At 49.0% G+C, this 25,257-nt stretch overlaps 1 protein-coding gene across 4 annotated transcripts in view; it reads right to left on the bottom strand.

Annotated features, from left to right (window-relative positions):
• Positions 1-25,257, bottom strand: part of LHPP (phospholysine phosphohistidine inorganic pyrophosphate phosphatase) — a 119,041-nt gene that overhangs the window by 73,750 nt on the left and 20,034 nt on the right. For 3 of the 4 annotated variants that reach the window (XM_047073574.1, XM_047073575.1, XM_047073577.1), the window contains exons 3-5: positions 23,421-23,574; positions 17,929-17,992; positions 16,988-17,080 (exon numbers count right to left, since the gene is read on the bottom strand). In XM_047073574.1, the coding sequence (XP_046929530.1) occupies positions 16,988-17,080; positions 17,929-17,992; positions 23,421-23,574 (311 nt within the window). Of the gene's footprint in view, positions 1-16,987; positions 17,081-17,928; positions 17,993-22,071; positions 22,367-23,420; positions 23,575-25,257 lie in introns of those variants that run through there. The other variant, XM_047073576.1, reaches the window with a different exon arrangement.

Here is a 25,257-nt window from a genome sequence, read left to right as displayed (position 1 = left end):
TGACATAATCAACTGCTTGATTTGATGTTTAAAACTACTACCATACAAATTAGGCAAGGCAATATTGTCATCGTATCGATTAAAAGTCAACCCACCTTGAATATATCTCCTACTGCCCACTCTCCCCCCCCAAGAGCCGAGTGGCTCTGAACAGTGCATACGTGGGCAAACTGAAATCAGTCCTCAGGTGTCAAAGTGATAACGGTGTCACAAGGCCACGTGGGGAGGCTGACACAGATTCGCCTCTACCTGAACACGGGCTGAACTTCACCTGCAGCTAAAAACTCCGTAACCAGGTGCCAACCACTAGCCCTGTGAAAATTAACTAAATTTCTGGCAAATCTTTGTAGCTCACAGTTTAGGACTTTTTGCTTTCAATAATGAGGGTACTACCTATAAAACCAAAATAATATGCAAACAAAAATACACACACACACACACACACAAAGGAAACGCTTGCAGCCCGGTGATCATTTCAAAAAGCAGCCTCTGGGATATACTCTCCCACCCGACACAACATGAAAACCAGACAAATTATGTGAAACAACAGTTTTCAAGTCACTGGACATCAAGCAATGAAGGGCAATGATTTCTGGGACACAGGAAACATAGGAGGTGAGCCCCACGAGTATATTCAGTTTCCAGACTGCGGGTGCAGGGAGGGAGAACCACACGGAGCCTGGCAGACTCCCCGAATGGAGGGAAAGAGCTAAGGGCTGGGAGACCAAGGCAGCTGAAGTTCCCAGGATGCAGTATCAGAGAGGAGGGGACTACCCAGAGTAGAAGGGCACAGATCCACAGAGGGTCCCTCTGAATGAGGCAGCATTCTGCAGACGTGAGTGAGGAAACCACCCGAGGCCAGGGAAAGAATCACACTGCAAAATGAAAGAAAACAGTGCCCGGACCTCACACAGGGTTGGGAATAGTGCCTGTTCCCACCAGCCAGACTGGAAAATCTCATCATTCACAGGGCACTGGGTAGTGTTCTCAGGAGCATCTTGCCTTCGTAGTGGGGAGTAATTAGCCTTAGACCAAACCCTGCTCTGGCACTGCCTCCCAAGTCTCTAAAGCAAGACCTGGAAGGATCAAACTGTTTCCAAGTCATTTAAGTGCATCCCAGAACAAAGTGCATACGAAAATATCCAGAACCCTCCCCTGCCGAAAAGTAGAATTTGCAACGTCTGGCAACTAATTTAAAAAAGTGATCAGACATGCAACGAAGGCCAGCATCACACATAATGAACAGAAAACTCAATCCGTCTAAACTGACCCAGAACTCACACAGATGTGGGAATTAGCAGACAAAGACATTAAATTAGTTACTGCAACTATCTTACATATGTTCCAAATGTCAAGTAGGGACATGGAAGATAAAAGAAAAGATCCAAATGGAACCTCTAGAGATGGAAACTACATCAGATTGTTTTTCCGACAGGGAACTGCTTTTATTTTTAATTACTAATAACAGCGCAATTTACTGACATTTACAACTAATCGCAAGTGTGCGGTACTAAATAATGCTTACATTTTATTTATACTGGTAGCACCTGAAATACATTATGTCTGGAATGGAAAATCTGCCGAATGAAATTACGGCTTACACAACACAGAAGAAAAGATTAACGAACTTGAAGATATAGCAATAGAAACCATCCAAAATGAAACCAAGAGAAAAAAGTAACTTAACAAAAATGAACAGAACATCATCAAGCCAGGACATGACTTCAAAGGGCCTGATACAGGTGTAACTGGAAGATGAGAGGAGGTGACAGAAATAAAATGTGACTTCCTAGTGGCTAAAAATTTTCTAAACACAATAAAACTGATAAATCCACAGATCCAAGACCCCAATCAACACCAAACACAAGAAACATGAGGAAAATTACATTAAGGCACAACATAATCAAACTACTCAAAGTCAGGGACAAAGCAAAAATCTTAAAAGCTGCTGAAGCAAGAAAAAAGTACTGTTACACAGTAAGAAACAAAGATAAGACATGAGATTTTCCACTGGAAACAATGCAGGTGAGAAGATGGTGGGGCGCCATCTTTAAAGTACTGAGAGAGGGAAATGCCAACCTAGAATTCTATACCCAGCGAAAGTATCCTTCAAAAAACAAAGGCAAAATAAAGGCATTTTCAGATATCTTAAGCTTAAAGGCATCATCACCAACATATCCACACAAAAGAAATGTAATAGGAAGTCTCTTAGGCAAAAGGAAAATGGTACTAAGTGGAAATATGGATCTGCACAAAGGGACAGAGAAAGAGTGATCCATGGCATATGTTGATCCCTTCTTCTACCAGCCAACTCCTAACAGGCTTTCAAGACCACCACCTTTGAACCCAGCTGGGATCTGAGGCCCCCCCAAAACCCTCTGGTTACCCCCTGGCACGTCCCCTACTGCATTGTACTGGTTCACTCATCGTTCTTTTCTAGGAACGTGTGAGCTCCTGCAGGCAGGGCTATGGGCTGATGCTGGCACTTAGCTGATATCCAAAAACTTGAGTGGATCAGTGTCCTAATTTAAGGCATGGCTGCCGACGTCAGGAGACACTTAGGAGGTACAGCCAATAGGTCTCCTCACTGGTCACCAAAGTAGAGTCTACTTCAGTGCTGCCTGAACTTTAGTCATTAGTGGGTCTCCTTTTGCGATATCCACATGTATTACTAACATTATTGTTTACATTGATTCATACTTTCTTACATATGTACTTTTTTTTTTAACGTTTATTTTTGAGACAGAGAGAGACAGAGCATGAACAGGGGAGGGGCAGAGAGAGATGGAGACACAGAATCTGAAACAGGCTCCAGGCTCTGGGCTGTCAGCACAGAGCCCGACACGGGACTCGAACTCATGGACCGTGAGATCATGACCTGAGCCGAAGTCGGACGCTTAACCGACCAAGCCACCCAGGCGCCCCACATATGTACTTTTAAAGAAATAAAGAACAGCTTCCCTCACTTAACTACCACAAAACTCTGATTAAAAGCTTCAAAATATTCTCAGGACAAGATTCTGCTAGTGGAAGAAAAATCGGACGTCTTAGACATCAAACATTCTTCAGATCTGTTCTCAAGTCCAGTTGGGATTTTACGTGGTTGGAGGCCAGATGGGTCTGAGAAACCGGACTCCACGTGACAAGACGGGTGTCCTGATGCCGACAGGGTGGAAGCTTCGAAACTGACAGTCACTCCACAAGTCTCCCCTCTGGAATTCAGATGCCAGGTGTGGGTGGCTAATCAGTGAATAGATACACCAGCCAAAATCAAGGACAATCCAAACGATGACTGTGAGGCATTCACACTGGGGGAATGAATTTGGACTCTGCCTGTAAGGACAGGAGTCCGCAAGGAACATGTCTCCCATCTCAGAGTGGGGGATATGGGGCAGTGGAAGCAGAGGCAGGCCTTGTGTGACCAGCAGAATGGACAGACTGAGCTCAGGTTTCAGATGGGGCCAGAGCAACCAGGCTCAAACTCCAGCTCTGTTATCTGCTAGTTCTGTGGTCTTGGGCAAGGCTCCGCTTCAATCTGTCAAAGGGGTCTAAGCGGTGTGGCATTTAAATGAAACCATATCAATTAAGCATCGAGGACAGTGCCTGCACATAAGTTATCTGCATATGTTTAAAAGGAAAAACATACTAGGAAATGTTTTGTTGGGGAAATTCCTGATCTAGCCCTGTTGGAGATAGTCCAGTCTCTATGATGGCACTCTGGCCTCCAGTGACCCAGCACTTTTGTATTCAGCCCCTGTGGGGGGCAGGCAGTGGGGATACAGGGGATCAAAGAGACACACAGTCCCTGCCTTCATGAAGCTCCTGGCTGAATACAGAAGACGGACGTTCATCAGACAATTTCATAAATACATAGCCAAGACCTGTGACAAGGTGCAGAAGGCTGTGAGGGGTAGTGGTCGGGGAAGGCTTCCTGGAAGACGTGAGGTTTTGAGCTTCAACCTGAAGGGCAAGAGGGGCCGGCCAGGTTAGGAGGTAGGGGCACTCCCAGCAGGGGACCCCATATGTGTGCCAACAACCCATCTGCCACCCTTCCCCAGGGCAGGCCATACAATGCATTCCACAAGGCACAGGCTAATAAGCCCGAAGGGACTGTCCTTGGAAACATCTGAACAGGCATTCAAATAACTGGAGAAATCATGAAGAGTTTGTGGAAAAGGACAAAGACTGAGCTGGTGCCACTCTGGGGGTCAGAGAGGTAGTTCCAGGTAAACACGAGGCTCTTCTAACAACCAACACAGGCTGCCTCGGAGGTACCACTCAATCATATTCAAGCAGAGGCTGAAGGGGCCTTCATCAGGGAGGCCCCAGGTAGAAGCTCGGACGTGGACAATGACCACCAGCACTGAGACCTGTGCCAACGGCTAGTGGCCACAGCCGCCTGATCTCACAGTCCATGAGTTTGAGCCCCGCGTCGGGCTCTGTGCTGTCAGCTCAGAGCCTGGAACCTGCTTCGGATTCTGTGTCTCCCTCTCTCTCTGCCCCTCCCCCACTCATGTTCTGTCTCTATCAAAAAATGAATAAACATTAAAAAAATTTTTTTTTAATTCCATCGATTTAAAGAAAAATTGAGTAATAGTGCCAGTGGCAAGTACCCAGGTACGGTAAAAATTGGAAATTTCTTCTAGGATGACTGTTGGCTTGGGAGAGCACTGCCAAATACAAATGGGTTTTTTTTTCTTAGTGTTTACTTATTTTTGAGAGGGGGGAGAGGCAGAGAGAGAGGGAGACACAGGATCCAAAGCGGGCTCCGGGCTCTGTGCTGTCACAGAGAGCCCGACGCGGGGCTCGAACCCACGAACCACGAGATCATGACCTGAGTGGAAGCTGGACACAACTGACTGAGCCACCCAGGCCCCCAAATCCAAATAGAAGAAACAGCCAGGGGCTACGTGTGCCTCCTGACAAGGGAAGAGCAGCAGGGCTCACACATGGGTGGTCCTGCAAGCCAGGGTCACCCGGGCCACCACACGACTCATCCAGGAGGAGGGCGCCGGACCAGCCATGAGCCCCAGGATGAGATTCTGCTTTCTGCCCTCTCGAGGCCTCTGAACGTTCCTAACCTTCCAACCTAGGGCCCTGTCCATTGCTACCAGAGGCTCCGGGGGCCATCTTGCTAGAAGTAACTTGGAAATGAAACAGGTCTTCCAACGAATCCATGTCAAGCCTGATGCCTTCCACGCTTCTGGGGAAAAGAAGATTTTGTGCACACGTTCCCCCAAGGCAGTAGAAAGTCTTTGCCCTCGGAACACAGCCTCCCGGGGCTTCCTGGGCAAGGCCATTTGCTGCTGTGACCCACAAAGGCGGAAGCAGAGATCTGGGCCCTTGGAGGAAGAACTCTGGAGAAGAGGCCGCTGTACTCGGTCACGACGAGCCGATGCCCGATCCGGGCGGCGCCCCGAAGCCGCGTGTGAGGCTGGGGGAGCGCAGGGGTGCCGGGGACGCTGCGGGGCGTGCAGCTGCCCGGAGCAGTGATGCCTGTCCAGGCCAGCTTGTGGGCTCCGCAAACCAAAATGTGCTGGGGCCTCGGGGGATTTCACAGATTTACTATCGGTGAAGGGCAATGATCACGCGACGAGGGGCAATTATTGCCAAATCATTTAGGATTTAAAAAATCATTGGCAAGAAGATAGAGGTCAAGAGGTGCGCCGTCGGGGGAAATAAAAAACCCCTACCTGTCAGGCCCGGGATGCACTTCCTTTCTGACTGCAATACGGTGAAGGCAGGGCAGAGGCACCCGGCGAGGCTGGACTCCCAGGGAACACGGAGACCCGGAGAGCCGGAGGGGGCACTGAGCCCCGCAGGCAGGTCTTCCGGTCTGAGCTTTCGAGCAGCTTCGTTCACGTTTCTTCAATCTTTGCCTGCCAGCACCTCCTTACCGTCTGCCAGGGGAAGAACCCGCGCTGACAGGTGACCGTGTTTGGGAGCAAGCCCACCTGTCATACACTTTCTGGTCGCCCCAGGACTCTGCCCAGGAGCTCTCCTCCCTCTCCCAGGGCAGCACAGCAGGGCTGGCAGTGAAGGAGCCGGGGGCTCAGTCCGGATCTCAGCCCCGAGGGGCACACACCCCTCCAGGGAGATGCCTCAAGAGGAAATCTAGCACTCGACGCGTCCCGGGTCTTCAGTCTGCGGGTTTGGAGGCACCCGGGCCCCCTCAGAGACCCGGAGATGGCCCACTGCTAAGGAATCCCCCCACAGTCCGACACATTCGTGAGGCATAATTCCAAAGCACAGCACAACTCAAAGACCGCTATGTCATAAAAAAGTAAGAAACAGTGTGGTAAGGATGGGGGGGGGGGGATGCAACTGGTAAGGAAGGTAAACGGATACCACCTTTCTGAAACAGAAATAAGCAATGTTCGGGGCACCTGGGTGGCTCAGTCGGTTAAGCGTCCGACTTAGGCTCAGGTCACGATCTCCCAGTTCGTGAGTTCGAGCCCCGCGTCGGGCTCTCTGCTGTCAGTGCAGAGCCCATTCTGGATCCTCTGTCTCTCTCTGTCTCTCTCTCTCCCCGCCCCTCCCCCACTTCCTCTCAAAAATAAATAAAACATTAAAAAAAAAGAAAAAAAGAAGCAATGTGCATCATGGCCCAACAACTACCCTCTAGGTAAGATTTCTCCACAAATAATTAGATTTGTACAAAAGGGCACACATACAAGGGTATTCATAGGGTTTGGTACGATAGGAAAATTGGGAGTCATCTAACATGCGACGACAGGGGATATAAAGAACATTATGCTAGCCCATATGGAAGAACACCACAGAGCCACAGACATTATTTTGTGAAAGTGTCTAAAAAGGCACAAAGGAAACTGCTCCCAATACAATACTGTATTTAATACTTAATATTGGAAAAAAAGAAGATCATTCAAACTGTGTGTTAAAAATGTATACACAGATGGGGCGCCTGGGTGCCTCACTCAGTTAAGCGTCTGAATCTTGACTTCAGCTCAGGTCACGATCTCATGGTTGGTGAGCTCGAGCCCCACGATGGTGGGTTCCGTGTTGACAGAGCAAAGCCTGTCTGGGATTCCCTGTCCTCACTCTCTGCCCCTCTCCCCCTCTTGCGTGCGCTCTCTCTCTCTCTCTCTCTCAAAATAGAAATAAACTTTTAAAAAAAATGTATATGTAGAAACTAAAATATTGGAAGGGTTACGCGGGATTTGTGTTATTCTGGTTCGTGGGATGAGGAACAGCGTTTTTCCTTGTACTTTCTGAATTTTCCTAGTTGCCTTTAACAAACATCACTTACTTCACACGATGAAATTCTTGTGCTTTGAGGAGAAGAAAATCTTATTTTTAAAAAGGCTCTTGGGGCGCCTGGTTGGCTCAGTCGGTTGAGCATCCGATTGCGGCTCAGGTTGTGATCTTGTAGTTCGTGAGTTTGAGCCCTGAGTGGGGGGCTCTGTGGTGACAGCCCAGAGAAGGCTCTGGATGCGCTGCACCCCCTCTCGCTGCCCCTCCCCCTCCCACACTCACGCTCACATACACCCTTGCTCTCTTTCTCTCAAAAACAAATAAACATCGTTAATAAGTAAGTAAAGGTTTTACAGACCCCTCGTGACTGGGATACATGCCTACGACAACCTCAGAGCCACAGTTTCCCGAAACTCCAGACAGTGTCAAACCTGGGGCTGTGGTGTCAGGCCTGTCCCTGTCTGGAGACAGAGCTTCACGTTCAAATCTGGGTTGCAGGAGCTGGTCCGCTCTCTCCCGGTGCTCTGGGCTCACATGGTCCCTGCAAGGTCTCCCTGAACTGACATCCAAGACTCGCGGGTGGCGGGCCTGAGCTGGTGGAGGGGACTGGGGATGGGTCTTGTGTGGAAATTCCCGAGGGGGACGAGGCCATGAGAGAAATGAGTGGCCCCGCTTGGACACTCCCTCCCCACCCACAGGTCTCCCCACCCACAGCCTGTCCCCGTAGCCACGTAGCTAGAATGAACGATCTGAGAACCAGTGAGCAGAATGACAGCAGAATGACAGAGCCTAGTCCGCGTTTTATGCCCGGCCCTCTTGGGAGAAACCTACAACCCTTGCCCGCATGTTTGACAGACCATCCCTAGGGCATTTACCCTCACCCCCTAAGATCCTGTCTAACTTTATTTTCTATGGTTGGTATTCAGTCAACAATATTTAGTATTTTTGAAACTAGAAAGTGATACTGTCCCACTTCATGTGCCTTTAAAAAGTCCAATCACCAAACCGAAAAATCCTGCTCTGTGGCTGACGCCCCCCTGGAGGCCTGGGGCACAGCAAAGGCCTGGAGGGGATGGGGTCCTGGCCACATGCCTCATCAGCAGATTAATCTTGGTTTCGGCACTAGGGTTTCTGTGACTATTCCCTAATGCTATGGTTCTCACCTGGGGGGCAACCTTGCCCCTGGGGGGATTTTGGCAACATCTGAAGACAGCTGTGGTTTCACAACTGGGGGAAGGGGGTCCTAAGCATCCGGTAATGCACAGGGTGGCTCCCCACCACAAAGAATGATCTGGCTCCCAAATGTCAAGAGTGCCGAGGTGGGGAATCCTGCCTTGACCTCAATATGGAGGTGCAAATGCCTATGACGAGGACTGGAGCAAGGACTCCACGAAATAAATAGGTTTGTGGGGCGCCTGGGTGGCTCAGTCGGTTAAGCGTCCGACTTCAGCTCAGGTCATGATCTCGCGGTCTGTGAGTTCAAGCTCCGCATTGGGCTCTGTGCTGACCGCTCAGAGCCTGGAGCCTGTTTCAGATTCTGTGTCTCCCTCTCTCTCTGACCCTCCCCCGTTCATGCTCTGTCTCTGTCTCAAAAATAAATAAACGTTAAAAAAATTTTTTTTAAAAGAAATAAATAGGTTTGTGACGGTTCACGTATTCGAGGTCCTTCCTCTCCAAGCCTTGGGCTCCCCATCAGTGAGATGGGCGCCCCCCAACCCCCAGCTTCTTGGCTGCTGTGTACCGACTCCCGTGCTAACTAAGCACTCTGGTTTCAACAGTCCCAATTTCCATGAAACCTGCATGATTTGCAAAGGACGGAATTTCTACGTGTATGGAAAACTGCCAAAACCTTCACGTCATTCGGGCTGTAGTATGAAGCTATAAAACCACCCACTGATTCCGAAGCCTTAAGCCATGAGAAATTAGGTATTTCTAGAAGCAACCTTTAAGGTATGTTATTCTTTGCCTTATGACTGAATCCTGGAAAGGGCCTGCTTACCTCTAAGAGGTTTGAATTTCCAATCTATTAGAGTAATACCAGCAATCTGTTATTTCTAGGCTATCGAGGAAAGGTTAGAATGGAAATTGCATTTGGGTGGTTATGTCCATTCTGAGCGCAGGCTGAGGACTCAGCAGAAGAAGCAGGCCCTGGCCTGGAAGGAGCAGTTATCAAGGGAAATGACTGCTGATAACTTTATTGATTAAAGCGGCTTGAAAAATTTAAGGTTTGCCACAGCCCCGGCACTTCCACAGCAAGACTGCTCTTCGCACGCATTTTTCATTAAAAATAAAGAGGCAGGGGGCGCCTGGGTGGCGCAGTCGGTTGAGCGTCCGACTTCAGCCAGGTCACAATCTCGCGGTCCGTGAGTTCGAGCCCCGCGTCAGGCTCTGGGCAGATGGCTCAGAGCCTGGAGCCTGTTTCTGATTCTGTGTCTCCCTCTCTCTCTCTGCCCCTCCCCAATTCATGCTCTGTCTCTCTCTGTCCCAAAAATAAATAAAAAAAAAACGTTGAAAAAAAAAAATTTAAAAAAAAAAAAATAAAAAAAAAAATAATAAATAAATAAATAAATAAATAAAAAATAAAGAGGCAGGATCAGAGAATTATTACCTTGTGCATAAGACACAGTTCGTTTGAAACGGCCTTATTTTGAAATACTGCCTTAAAAGGTCTACACATCCTGAGGCTCGAGTAACGTTAATGAACGTTTTAGAAGAACGGTGGGGTGAGGGTGTTAACAGCACACAGAAGTTGCCACTCAACTGTCAAGGGGAGAGACAGAAATGACATTTGAGGGTGGAAGGGAGAATGATAATATGAGAAGTAAATAAGATTCAGCTTTGCCACATGTGCTCGGAGCCACCAGAGAAAACAATTCCTTAGCTGCCCAGGGTATCCGATGCTCGCCATCGACTGCACAGCCGAGGGACCTTGACCTCATCACACACAAAGACTCACCAGGAATCTAAAACACAACGCCCACAGCCCCAGCACCCGCCACATGAGATGCCCAGATTAACGGGACGCCCATACGGGCCTCGGCTGCTCTTTGGGGTTTGGGGAGGACAGTTTCTCATTCAGAATGGAAAAGGTGCCAGCGGGGAAAGTAACTGAAAAATGCCAAAAAGCAAAAAGAGGAGGGGGGAAATCATCCCAGGTCGAACTCTCCAAATACATCCAGCGATAATGTGACGTCCACTGCCCCCGGCCTTACTTTCTAGACAGGGGCAGCTTTTGTTGTGTTGTCTATTTGGAGGAGGTTCTGAGACGACTGTGATCACGCTGCTCATATAATTCTAAATACCGGCTTTTAAATCCACGTTATGGGAGCCTTTCTTCCGCCCTGTAACAAATCATCTTCAGAATTTATTCCCTCTTAAACGTATCCAATGGATACGTAGGATATAAATATATACATAGTTGTTTACATTTAAGAAATGGAAAGGTATCCAATGGATATGTAGGATATAAATATATACATAGTTGTTTACATTTAAGAAATGGAAAGGTGGGGCGCCTGGGTGGTTCAGTCGGTTAAGCGTCCGACCTCGGCTCAGGTCATGATCTCGTGGTTTGTGAGTTCGAGCCCCATGTCAGGCTCTGTGCCGACAGCTCAGACCCTGGAGCCTGCTAAGGATTCTGTGTCTCCCTCTCTCTCTGCCCCTCCCCTACTTGTGCTCTAACTCTCTCTCTCAAAAAATGAATAAATGTTAACAAAAGGAAACAGAAAAAAAGGTAAGCCATAATATTTCTAAAAAGGGCTACCAACGAGAGAGGAGTAGGAAGAGAAAGAAAAGGACAGAAGCTCCACTCCCTTAACTGTATCTTATTTTAGGGATTTGATTTTGAAATCAAGCAAATATTTTACATAACTACAAAAAAAATGTAAATGTTGAGGGGCGCCTGGGTGGCTCCATCAGCTTCGGCTCAGGTCATGATCTAAATTCAGGAGTATGAGCCCAAGTCCAACTCAGCAAGGAGCCTGCTTGGGATTCTCTCTCTCCGTCCCTCTCTGCTCCTCCCCCCCCATCAAAATAAATAAACATGAAAAAAAAATTAAAGGGGCACCTGGGTGGCTCAGCTAGTTAAGCATCAGAGTCTAGATAACTGCTTCAGTTGTGATCTCACAGTTGTGAGATCAAGCCCCACATTGAGCTCTGTGCTGAGTGTGTTGTCTGCTTGGGATTCTCTCTCTCTCTCTCTCTCTCTCTCTCTCTCTCTCTCTCTCTCTGTGCCTGTCCCTGGGGCTCGAACTCATGGATCATGAGATCATGACCTGAGCTGAAGTCAGACGCTTAACCAACTGAGCCACCCGGGTGCCCCTAAAAAAAAATCCTTTGTTACCTTGGGAAGATGCTAGAGAATCAACTCATTATTCTGAAAACTAATAAACAATGAAAAAAAAAAAAAAAACAGGCATTTATCTGGAGTTCCCTATATGAACTGTGCCCCAGGGTAACAAACAGTTGGTGAGCAGCTTTCCTATATAGAAATAATCCAGAGGGAAAAACGAAGAAGGAATGACAGAATTCAAATATCACCATTCTGCTGCCTTTGATGAATTAGAGTCAACACCAATCACGAATAGCAGCTAACAACACAAAAGGAGAAAAGGGGACACTCTGTGCCTACTGATGGAGGACACATCACCACCTATAAAGTAATCATGAAAAAACTGAACCAGACTCTGAGCGGGCTTCTAGATCTAACTATCAATCTCCAGAGAACAGAGGACAGACGAGCATGTGAAGGAATACTTCTGAGGGGTAATCAACGAAATCCAGACTGTGGGAAATTCCACAGGACAAACTGCCCAGTTTCTGCTTCATAATGTTGCAAGGAAAAAACAAGAGGGAGATGGGGGTGGGGTGGAGTTGAGAATCAGTAGATAAAAACACCGCTTGAGAATCTCACGGACCGATCACAATGCAAGAGCCTCATCTGAGTCTGACTCAAACAAATTGCAAGCAACATGAAACAATTACAAGACCAACAAGGGAACGTGAACAATGATTGGACATTTAATAATATTAAAGAATTATTGTTGGTATTCTTTAGACGTGATAATGGCATTATCTATGATTTTGAAACAAATTCCTATCTTTTAGGGGCACCGAAATATTCATACATAAAGTAACAAGATTTCTGGGATATGATTCAAAATAATCTAGGGCGAGGGTGCCCGGTTGGCTCAGTCAGTTAAGCATTTGACTCGATTTTGGCTCAGGTCGTGATCTCATGGTTCGTGAACTCGAGCCCCGTGGTTGGCTCTGAACTGACAGCTGGGAGCCTGCTTGGGATCCTCTGTCTCTCCCTCTCTCTCTGCCCCTCCCCTACTTGCACACACACACACACGCGCACTCTCTTTCTCAAAATAAATTCATAAACATTTCAAAATAATCTAGGAGAGGGGCACCTGGGTGGCTCAGTTGGTTAAGCCTCCGACTTCGGCTCAGGTCATGATCTCGTGGTTCGTGGGTTCGAGCCCCACATCAGGCTCTGTGCTGACAGCTCAGAGCCTGGAGCCTGCTTCCGATTCTGTCTCCCTCTCTCTCTGCCCCTCCTCAGCTCATGTTCTGTCTCTCAAAAATGAATAAATGTTAAAAAAAAATTTATCAAAATAATCTAGGGGAGAAGAATGGGTAGAGTATACATTAAACAAGAGGCTATTAATCTTGACAGGGGTCCTAATGGCCAAATATGGGACAATCTGACAACAAAATAAATAACAACAGGAATGAATTGTAACTTAGAGAATAAAACAAATAGCCCTGAGTCCATATTGGAATGAGCAAGTAAATGGGGACAAAAAAAGGAAAGCTCTTTCTTACAGTAAATTCCAACTAACAAATACAGAAGGAATGACAGAAATACAAAATGACCATTCGGCAAACACCACGGTAAGAACTGCTTCAGGTAAAAATTATCACTGGAGGGGTGCCGGGGTGGCTTGGTCGCTTGAGCATCTGACTCTTGACTTTGGCTCAGGTCATGATCCCCGGGGCCATGGGATCGAGCCCCACATCTGTCTCTGCACTGAGTATGGAGCCTGCTCGAGATTCTCTCTCTCCCTCTGCCCTCTCCCCTGCTCACTCTCTCTCTCTCAAATCAATCAAACAATTAATTAATTAATTAAAAAGAATGATTGATCAATGGATGCAAACGTTGAGACGGGAAAAGAATAACGGGAAAGGATACTTACACAGACAACATGCTTTCCCACAGGATACTTACTAGTTAATGGGACAAGGAGTAACTTCACAGTAGAGAACCCTGGCACCTATCACCTCCGACACTGATCAAAGTGAACTTCACCAATAAGGGGCAAAGTGCCATCACGCACCTGTCCCCATGCAGCACACCGAGAGGGCACAGCACTGTTTCTGTGAGATTCCTGCCCAAAGTGCATAGCCAAAAATTAAATGAAATCACAAGGAAACATCAGGAAAAAACCTGATGTTGAGGGATATTCTACAAAATAACCAGCCAGTACTATTCAGAAATGCCACTGTCCTTAGAGACCAGAAAGGCTGAGGGACTGGCCCAGGAGGCAGGACACAGGGGAAGGGACCGCTAAATGCAACGTGTCCCATACAAAGATGCGGATGCGCTGGCCCATGATGACATCTGATCTTATAATTCTCCCACGATTGTTATGCAAGATGTTAGCATTTGGGGAAGCTGGCTTCAGGGCAGATGGAAATTCTCTGTGCTAATTTTGCGATTTCTGTAAGTGTGAAATTACTTCAAAATGAACAGTTACACATAAGTTTTTAAAGTGGTTATTAGTTGATAATTAGTGAGGCTTGGCGATGGGAAACGAGGAGCTCATTATGCTACTCTCCCTACTTGCATAGATACTTGGAATGTTCCACGACAAAAAGTTAAAAAGAGGGGCTCCTGGGGGGCTCAGTTGGGCGTCTGACTCTTGATTTCAGCTCAGGTCATGATCTCACAGCTTTGTGGGTTTGAGCCCCGGGCTCTGCACTAACAGTGTGGAGCCTGCTTGAGATTCTCACTCTCTTTCTGCCACTCCCCTGCTCACACTCACTCTCAAAATAAATAAACTTTAAAAAAAAAAAATAAGGGGGGCACCTGGGTGGCGCAGTCGGTTAAGCGTCCGACTTCAGCCAGGTCACGATCTCGCGGTCTGGGAGTTCGAGCCCCGCGTCGGGCTCTGGGCTGATGGCTCAGAGCCTGGAGCCTGCTTCCGATTCTGTGTCTCCCTCTCTCTCTGCCCCTCCCCCGTTCATGCTCTGTCTCTCTCTGTCCCAAAAATAAATAAACGTTGAAAAAAAAAATTAAAAAAAAAAAAAGGAAAAAAAGTTAAAAAGAGGGATTTCAGAGACAAAACAACCACACAGGAGATGTGGAGAGATGTGGACCCCGTTTGGATTTGATTCAAACATATCAACGTCAAAGAACATTTCTGAGCCAGGCAGGGAGACTTAAATATGGATTACTGGGAAATACTAAGGAATCCCTGTTGATTTTGTAGGTAGGGGTTTTTTCCACTGTGATAAAAAAACACATAAAATGTACTAATGTAACCATTTAAAGTATACAAATCAGTAGCATAAAGCATAGTCACATTATATGACCATCACCCCTGTCCACTTCCAGACATTTGTATCACCCCAACAGGAGACTGTCCCCATCAACAGCCCCTCCCCACCCCCCACTCCCCCGGCAATCACTAATCTATTTTATGTCTGTACAGATTTTCCTATTTGGGACATGTCATACAAACGCTACGTAACATGTAAAATACGGCCTTTTGTGCCTAGCTTCCTTCGCTTCTCATGTTTTCCAGGTTCATCCACATTGTGGCATTGATCAGTATTTCATTCTTTTTATAGCTGAAATATTCCATGGTGTGAATAGACCGCATTCTGTTTATCCGTTCATGTGTCGATGAACATTTGCATTGTTTCCGCCTTTTGGCGATGTTGAATAGTGCTACTATGAATATTCATGTATAACTTTTTGTTTGGACACCTGTTTTCAATCCTTTTGGATGCGTACATAGGAGTGGAATTGCTGGGTTATAGGGTGCTTCTGTTTACCTTCTCCAGGAGCTGTTTTCCAGAGGGGCTGCCCCATTTCACATTCCGGCCAGCATTCCCACATGAGGGCTCCAATTTGTCCACATCCTCGCCAACGCTGGCCATCTTCCCTTGTGTTTTGTTTTTAAAATGATCATGGATGGCCATCCAAGTGAGTGTGAGGTGGGATCTCACTGTCGTTTTGACCTGCATTTCCGTGACTGATGGCACAGAGCATCTCTTTGTGTGTTTGTTGGCCATTGTTAGGTGTTTTAACGTGTTGTAGTTATGTGAAAAATAACTATCTTTTTTTTGGAAGGCATTACTAAAATATGAAAGGATACACATGACAACAAATCTGGGATTTAAAATACAACAGCAAAAAAAAAAAAAGATAAGAGAACAAGTTGAAAAAAGGCAAAAGAGATACAAGAAAGGAATGCGGCAAAAATCTTTTGTTAAATCTGAGTGATGGCTGTGTGGGGGGAGTCGCTGTATCATTCCCTCTGCTTTCGTGTATGTCTGAAATTTGCCACAATAAAAAAAGAAATTCTGCCCTACGAAAGAAAGTCGTGAAAACCCAGGGTCATTACTCCTGTGGTCTTTGTTCATTCAAAACACAAGCCTCTCTCTCTCCTCTCTTACCAACCTCACAAGGCATTTTCTGGGTTTTTCCTGGCAAGCTCAGAGACCCTGCCTTCTGACATTCACAGGTGTTGGGGAGACTGGGGGGGGGGGGAGGACAGAGGGTCCAGACTTCTGGGACTGTCCCCATGCATCTTGAGAGACCAGTGCTCTAGACCAGAACACATGTGGGAAATTCGGGTCCAACAATCAATCAGCAAGCATCACAGTGGTCCTGGGGGCACAGCCTCACTGCAGATGCTGATGCTGTCCTCAGTGCCAATGTCCAAAACAGCCCGGGGCCCGCTGCAGACATGTGCCCATGGTCTTTTCAACGATGCCCTCGGAAAACCACCTGCTGTTGGGGACCAACTCCACACTACCTGGGAAGTGGGAGGCGCTGGAGGCATCAAATTCTTTTAAAAAATCGTGCTTTTTTCTTTTTAAGATGTTGGGAAGGCCATCTGTGTCAAAAACAGTCACAATGTAAAGGTCGCAAGACGCACGATTTAGTGCTTCCATGTTGTTTGACTCTTGCTGTATGTTGGCCTTTCAATGAACTATTTTTTTCAGTTTATTTATTTTTTGAGAGAGAGCACGTGCATGTGCACGCGCAGGGGAGGGGCAGAAAGGGAAGAAGGAAAGAGGGAGAGCGGATCCCCAAGCTGACAGCACAGAGCCCGATTCGGGGCTCTTCGTGAGATCGTGACCTGAGCAGAGATGGAGAGTCGGACGCTTAACCGACTGAGAGCCACCCCGGCGCCCCTCAATGAACTATGTTTAAAACACTGACACATTAATACACTTCAGTTCTCGTCCGTCCGGAGAAGAAGCAAAAGTCACTGGGACACAGCCACAGGCATTTCTTACTCTTACGCTGAAACGCATTCCACAGGCTGAAAGCATTCTGTGGGCCTCCTCTGAGGTCTTTCCCCAGGACAATCAGCTCTGATGGGTGGAAGGGCCCACCTACCTGGCTGCCCAGCCAAACCCCACAGGCTGCCCAAGGCCTCAGGCCCACCTCAGGCCCCAGGGCTGCCCCACCTGAGTGCCCCCCCCCACACACAGACCTGCTTCCACACACGCCCGTGAGTGGCTGGCCTACCTCGTGAGACTCTACCCCCATCTCCTGCAGGGCCGACTGGAAATACCCGGGAGCGGGTTTCCCCACCACTTCCGCCTTGATTCCACAGGCATACTGGGAAAATAGAAAAGGACACATGGCATGGGTTTAGGATTAACAGGTGGATACGGATCCAAAGGCCTCCCTCCGGGGAATCAAGGAAAGAGTGCCCCAAATGTGCCCCCCGGGGGCCGGGAGCCTCCAAGAGGCAGGACACAGGGGCTGCGAAACACATCTCATAGGCAAGAGCATCACGACCCCACATCAGGGTGCACAGGATGCTGGGGGGCACCCCTAGTGGGCCCCCTGCTCAAAAACCTGAGCACGGCAGGGGGCGGGCCACCTGGGCTGATGCTCTCATTTGTCACCTGCCCTCCAGGAGAAAAGGGCCATGGCTCTATCTGCCAATGTGCTCAACCCTCCCACCTGAGCACAGGCAGGAAGGAGCCAGGGTAGCAGTGAGTGACCTGGGGCAGGTGATCAGGCATGGGTCAGAGGGGACCCTGGGGAGCCCCATCTGAGCCTGGCCCTGGAAGCTGGAGGAGGGAGTCGGGAAGGAATCCCATCGGGACACATCAAGCTCCAGGTGTCGCAGGTGTTAGGAACGAGGCAGGTGGTTCGATGAGAGTCTGAGAGGAGAGTGGCAGTGGGCATGCTGGAGGGCCAGCCGGGTCAACAGCCGGCAGGCTGGAGTGTGGGGAGGAGCGTGAAGGACAGGACAGTAGAGTGACGACCAAGGCGGCTGAGGGGCCAAGCTCTGGGGCAGAGAGGGCGCTCAGCTTGAAGGCCCGAATAGGAGGGCCCACTGTGGAAATCTAAGAGGCGATTCAGACATGGGAGTACACCCCCTTCTCCACAAAGACCAGAAACACCCCAAACAGCCCCGAGATCTGAAGGAGGCTCGGACAGACTCAGGGAGGTACCTCGAGTGCCTTTGTGTAGGCACCGACGTCCAGCATCAGGCCAGAGGTCTCCTTGTAGTAACGTCTACAAAAAAGCAGAAGGGGACAAGGTGAGCTGAGCCCGGGAGCCGTACCAAGAGAGACTGCCCTGTCCTCGTTCTGCCAGCTCAAGAGAGCAGAGCCACGGGTAAGGGTCTGTCCAGATGCCACACTGGGCATGACCGATGGAGGTCAGCACGACAGGGCCCAGGGCCAGGTCACCGCGCCCGGGCAGGAAAGCCAGTGGGCCAGCAGATCTCAGTCCCAATGGTCCCCTGCTGCCGGCCTCTGGGGACCCCCGGGGGCAGATGGATCCAGCCGCTAACACAGAGAAAGACAAGTGACCTGTGTTCCAGGGAAGGACAGCAGGTCCACAGGGCATGTGGTGAACCCCTAACTGCTAATAACTAACCCCTAATTGCTTCCTGAAAGAGAAAACTCCATTACTCCACGGCACCCCACCGCAGCTCCTATTAGCCAGAGGTCAAGGTGCTAGGTTTCAGGGGCCCCAGATGCTCTTACGAGAAGACAGCTATCTCCTCCCTGTCTCACTGGAGACCCACACAGCTCGGCTCTTGGAAGCATGCCTTTCTGAAGATGATCTCGTGATTCTCGGAAGCACAGTGCCGGCCCTGGCCTCCACTGTCCGGCCCACCCCAGGCCATAGGCAGACCCCTCAGGACACATGGTAGACGAAGCCTTCTTCTCTCTGAGCAAAGCCATTTGACCATAAAGAGGAACAGAGATAGCTTAACCTGTGCCTCTCTATAGACAGGGTTCCTGGAAGCCCGGGACTATTAAAATGTGAGACCCATCCCACCAGGTGCCCGGCTCTCTTTCCCATGTCCTCCGGGTCTGGGAGACATTGAACAACACAGATGCAGAGACCCAAGAGAAGTTCTCAACATGATGCCTCACATGCAGAAAACCACTCAAACAATATTAGAGAATATTATCACTGCGTTTACTCGGCGTGAGCTACAGGCGGTAAGACACCGGCTGGGCCAGAAAGGAGGAACGCAAGTCTTCCCAGTTTGTGGGGGTTACAACCTGTTCTGTGCCTATCGGTGAGAACCGAGCTTCCCGGGAGCTGCCTCGGGGCCGTGCCCTTCCCTCCAGCTCGGCAGGGCCCGGGAACCCTGCCTGTTCGGCTCTGCCCCACCTGAGGCCCCGAGGGCTGCAGGAGCCTGGCCGGGGGCCGCCAGCACACAATGCCCGCGGGCAGTGCCGCAAGGCTTTGGCCAAACTCTTGGCTTTGGCCAGGGCTGGTCCCCCGGCACTCACTCGTCACGGGGGTTTGGAGCCTGGAGCCCCTGTGACGAAGCTGGGGTGGTGGTGGGGGCGGGGGGGGCTCCTGTCACGACAGGACTCGTTGGTCTCCAAGCGAACCCCAGGTTTTCCGGTCAGGGATCTGAGGCTCTGTGCTCTAGGGGCCACCCCATAACCAGCCGGGACACCGCACACCTTCAGGAAGATAGATGCCTGGTAGTCAAAAAGAACTACCTCCTGCTTACAGAACTGGGGGCCTAAAAATGCTCCCCCTTTTATTTATGTATGTATGTATGTATGTATGTATGCATGCATGTATTTATTTTTATCTTTATTTGAGAGGGACAGAGAAAGAGGGAGGGAGAGAATCCCAAGCAGGCTCTGCACTGTCAGCACAGAGCCCAACATGGGGCTCGAATTCACAAACCAGGAGATCATGACTGGAGCCGAAATCAAGAGTTGGACACTCAACTGACTGAGCCAGCCAGGTGCCCCCTTAAGAATTTTTTTTTAACTGAATCTGAGTTGTTTTTATAGTGTCCAGAATTTTTCTTTATTTCTTCTTTCTTCAGGAAAACAAAAGAGCCACCTTGAAGGCCATCTGTTGGCTGAAAACATTTTTAGAGACACAATAAATAGAAGTACCTGTTGGGGTGCCCGGGTGGCTCAGTTGGTTGAGCGTCCGACTTTGGCGCAGGCCATGATCTCACGGTTCGTGGGTTCAAGCCCCGCATCGGGCTCTGTGCTGACAGCTCAGAGCCTGGAGCCTGTTTCAGATTCCGTGTCTCCCTCTCTCTCTGACCCTCCCCTGTTCATGCTCTCTCTCTGTCTCAAAAATAAATAAACGTTAAAAAAAAAAAAATTTAGAAGTACCTGTTAATTTTTTTAAATGGAAAAGCCCAGGTTATTCCAGGAACATAAGCGATTTCATGCAGTATCTTTTGTTACTGGCATAAGGAGAGCAACAGCAAGCCTGGCTGGAACACTCAGTTCCAGAGTGTTCTGGAACATTCGGTTCCAGCCACAAAGAAGAAACTGGGGATGCTGGGAAAGACCGGGAAAAGCTGGGGAGAAGCAGTCAGATAGATTTTATGCTTTATTCTTCTGCCCTTCCGATTATTCAGCACGGCCTCCCTTCAAAATGACCACTTGACCTTTCCCACAAGAGCCATTAACCTTCCATAGTCTGTCGCGTAAACAGCTTAATTTTCTGACGGCAGCATGACAGAAGAAATTACAAAGGCAATTCCCACTCCCGGTCCAAACAGATGCCAAATGTAAATCACTCCATTTCCAGGAGGAGGACATTCTGCCCCAGTGCCTCCGCCGTCCTGCCTCCTCGGGGGCGCCGCTCAGCCCTGTTCTGGCGGAGGACGGCCCCTCACCATCGACGACCCCCACTTGGACGGGACAGCTGTCCTTGGGCTGTCCCGAGAAGCTGCTGACCTAAGCCCGAAAGCTGGCGGTTCCTTTCTCTCGTTTTTGAGCACCCGACCCATAGCCCGAATCAGAACACCCTAAGTCAGAGGCACCCTAACCGCTGCTTCGTAAAACAAACCCTTGCCTACTCTTGAATGACAAAGCTAAAAAAGCAGCTGATTCCATTTGTTTTTCCTGTTCAACAACATATCTACTTTGATTGCTACCTAAAATCTGGAACGAAAACTTGTAAAAATTAGAGACAATTTTCAAGAAAAATGTTTTAACGTAAATGAGTTATAACAGAGCTTCTCAATTATGCTGTTCTCTAGGGAGGGGTTGATTTTAGGGGTGCCTGAAGGACCAAGCGTGGAGCCTAAGTGAATTAAGCAAGCCAGGTTCTATGGTTTGCAGTGCCCTACGCTTTAGAAGGTTGTGAGGTTGGAAAGGGACTAGGATGGTGAATTTTATGCGTCAACTTGACTGGGCCAAGGTGCCAGATATTTGGTCAAACATTATTCTGCGTGTTTCTGTAAAGGTCTTTTTGGGGTGAGATTAACACTTCAATCAGTGGACTCTGAGTGAACAGAATGCTCTCCATTGTGTGGTGGGCCTCACCCAATCGGTTGAAGGCCGGAACAGCAGGGTCTGACCTCCCTGAGCAAGAAGGATGCTGCCCACGGGCACATCCTCTGGACTGAGACCACAACTCTTCACTGGGTCTGCAGGCGGCCAGTCTGCCCTGCAGATTTTGGACTTACCTAGCCTCAATAACCAATTTCTCTTCACACACACATATATGGATGGGGGTGTGTGTGTGTGTGTGTGTGCATGTGTGTGTGTATCCAAATCCACTTGGTTTCGTTTCTGTGAAGAATCCTAATACTGGATTATTTTATTTTGTGTGATAAACACACGAGAATATTTTTACCTCCTAAAAGAAATATAGCTTCTCTTTTCTTTCCCGAAATCTCTTTTGTTTGCCTTATTGACAGAGGCACAGCCATGAAGAAATACTTCTCTACTATGAGAAAAACAACGAGCAGCACAAGATAAGTGGCAAGTGACTGAGTGTGGTGAACGGGACAATAGGACGTGGTGGGGTTGCGGTAAACTAGAGTTAATGGAGGCAGTGGCCTCCACTAAGTTTCTGTGTGCTCAGGAATGTGGGGCCCTGTACTGTCAGATCTTCTGATTTTTCTTTTATTTCGTGAAGTTTATTTATTAATTTTGAGAGAGAGGGCACGAAAATTTTTTTTTAATGTTTATTTATTTTTGAGACAGAGAGAGACAGAGCATGAACAGGGGAGGGGCAGAGAGAGAGGGAGACACAGAATCCGAAACAGGCTCCGGGCTCTGAGCTGTCAGCACAGGGCCCGACGCGGGGCTCGAACTCACGGACCGCGAGATCGTGACCTGAGCCGAAGTCGGACACTCAACCGACTGAGCCACCCAGGCGCCCCATAGAGATATTTATTAACTGAGTTTAGAGTTGCTCATAAAGTACTATCTGGCAAAGAATAGAACCCGGGCGACAAAGCTGGGTCGGGTTTGATACCGATGCTCTGAGTACATCCATTTGTAATGATCTGTTTGCACTGGAAACCACGTGGAAGAACACAAACCAAAATGTTGACAGCTGTTTTCTTGGGCAGGGGAATGAAAGTACTTTCTCTTTTCTTCTTTTTGCTCATCCATAGGCTCTAGTTTTCCTCCCATGAACTTGTGCTGTCTTGGTGGTAAAAAATGTTAATAAAAATAACCAATGTGGTTTTTTAAAAGAAAGAGACGTGAGGCACCTGGGCAGCTCAGTCGGTTGAACGTCCAACTTCAGCTCCGGTCATGATCTTGAGGTTTGTGGGTTCGAGCCCCACATCGGGCTCTGTGCCTTGGGATTCTCCTCTCCCTCTCTCTCTGCCCCTTCCCAGCTTGCTTTCTCTCTCTCAAAAATAAATGCTTGAAAGAAAGAAAGAAAGAAAGAAAGAAAGAAAGAAAGAAAGAAAGAAAAAGAGAAAGAAAGAAACAGATAGTGAGGACTGTGCTAAAGGCTCCGACAAAAGGGGCGCCTGGGTGGCGCAGTAGGTTGAGCGTCCGACTTCAGCCAGGTCACGATCTCACGGTCCGTGAGTTCGAGCCGCGCATCGAGCTCTGGGCTGATGGCTCGGAGCCTGGAGCCTGTTTCCGATTCTGTGTCTCCCTCTCTCTCTGCCCCTCCCCTGTTCATGCTCTGTCTCTCTCTGTCCCAAAAAGAAATAAACGTTGAAAAAAAAAAAGGCTCCAACAAAAATGTTGGTAATAAGATCACAACTTTACAGAGGTCATGCTCTGCAGCCCGAGACGTGGAGCCCGGCCCAGAGCTTTCCTCTGGGCCGTCAAGCCTTTTCTTTCCTACTCACGTGTCCCCTGGAGACAATCCTTCAATGCCTTGTGCTGTACCCTGTGCGAATGCACCTAACCTTGGGACAGCCAGCACTGGTGCCCTGAGACTCCATGGAGCTTCCGTCCGCGGTGAGCCTCCCCTCCCCTCCCCCAGCCTCTCCCAGCCCTGAGCCCGCATGGAAGCCTGACCAACCTGCTCCTGAAGTCAGACGATTCTACTTTCCTCATACATCATTAAAAGAAAGGAAGGAAGAAATCAAGAAAGAAACAAAGCAGGGAGGGAAACGGAAGGCAGCCTGTGCCCACGCCACACCCACTTTTCTGCACCATTTACTGATTCTCTAAGGCACAGGCCCACAGAACGGCATGCAAAGCAGCCAGAAACGCTCTTCCTGAAGCTGACTTACCCTTTTCCCAGAGATATGAGCACAGGATTGTCCAGCTCCATGAGCACCTGAAAGGCCTTATTCATGTTTTGGTAAGAAAAGCTTTCTCCTGCATCTGCTATTACGACACAGTTCGGGTTGGACGTGTCGATCTGGGCAAATTCTGAGCGGATTCCTGAAAAGAGAAAAAAGGATAAAGCCCTGGGGTGACGTGGCCCACCTCCCATCTCCTCCCAGGGACCCCTTCTGCCTGCCACGTGGGCTCTGCCCCTTTCTCGAATGTCCCTCCTGACGCTTACAGCTGTACGGGAGGTGAACCAGGAAGGGCTGTTACTCCCGTTGTACAGATGAAGGAATGTTCCACAGTTAGGGCTTGTTAGGAGAAAGATGGGCCCGCCCTTGGGGTCCCTGCCCCAACACTGGCATCACCCCAGGGACTACCCAGTTCAATACCACAGGTAGGAAACCCACAGCCTGCAACTGAGAAGAGATTTGCCTGGAAGACACAGATCCCCGGATGTAGGGTCAAATCCGGCTTCTGGTAACCTTTAGAGGGTGGCTGTTGCTGCACCCAGACTCTAGGAACCATCGAGCATTCCAGCCCCACGCCACTGAACACAGCAGAGCTGGGACACACACACAGGCTGACAAGAAGGAGCAGAAGCTCACCCCTGCTGGCCCAGCTCACCCGTCCTTAGGAAGGCCTCACCCCTGCTGGCCTGGCTCTCCAATCCCCTGAGGAAAGCTTCTTCCTCCTTCACCTTCTCTGCCCTCCCCAATTTTCCATCAAACAGGGAAAGTTGCAGGGCACCTGGGCGGCTCAGTTGGTTAAGTGTCTGCCTCTTGATTTCCACTCAGGTCACGATCCCAGGGTCATGACATCAAGCCCTGTGTCAGACTCCGCGCTGAGCATGAGCCTGTTTAGGATTCTCTCTCTCTCTCTCTCTCTCTCTCACTCTCGCTCTCGCTCTCTGTGTCTCTCTCTGCCACTCCCCTGCTCACACACTTGGTCTCTCTCTCTCTCTCTCTCTCTCAAAAGAAATAAACTTAAAAAACAAAACAAAACAAAGAGGTGCCCGGGTGGCTCAGCCTGTTAAGCGTCCGACTTCAGCTCAGGTCATGCTCTCACGGGTCTTGGGTTCAAGCCCCGCATCAGGCTCTGTGCTGACAGCTCAGAGCCTGGATCCTGCTTCAGATTCTGTCTCTCCCTCTCTGCCCCTCCCCCACTTGCTCTCTGTCTCTCTCTCTCTCTCCCAAAAATAAATGAAATGTTAAAAAAAAAATTTTTTTAATAAAAACAAACAAGCAAACAAACAAAAACCCAGCAGGCCTGGGCTGCTTGGATCCTGCAAATTCCAAAGAAAGGCTGTCCTCAGGACAGGCCCTCCACCAGCACCTGGGAGATCACCTCTGAGCCCCTGGAATATTCCACCAGAAAAGAGTGTTTTGTAAGCCTGGGGCCCTGGGGGGGTTGGAGACTGAGCAGCCAGGGTTAGTCACCCAGGTGCTACAGACCCACGTGAGGGACCCTTAATAGAAACCCTGGGCACAAGGCTGCAGTCAGCTTCTCTGGGTGACAACATGTCACAGGTGCTGTCACACATCTCTGCTGGGAGAATCAGGTGCATCTCAGGGCAACTCCACGGGAGGGGACCACTGGAAGGTCACCTGGATTCTCCCAGAGTTCACCCACACCTCTCTTCCCCTTACTGAGTTCACGCTGTGTTCTTTCACTGTGGGAAGCTGTGACTGAGTCTGACAGCTTTTCTGAGCCCTGTGAGTCCTTCTAGCAAATCATCAAGCCTGAGTGTGGCCTGAAGAACCCCTAACACAACTAGATGCTGTATGATTCTATTTA

This window comes from Lynx rufus, unplaced genomic scaffold (genome assembly GCF_022079265.1).
Source record: "Lynx rufus isolate CCGP_SWC_20201006 ecotype Redwood Valley unplaced genomic scaffold, mLynRuf1.p SCAF_11, whole genome shotgun sequence".
Taxonomy (NCBI): domain Eukaryota; kingdom Metazoa; phylum Chordata; class Mammalia; order Carnivora; family Felidae; genus Lynx; species Lynx rufus.
This window is presented reverse-complemented; position numbering and strand designations above follow the sequence as displayed.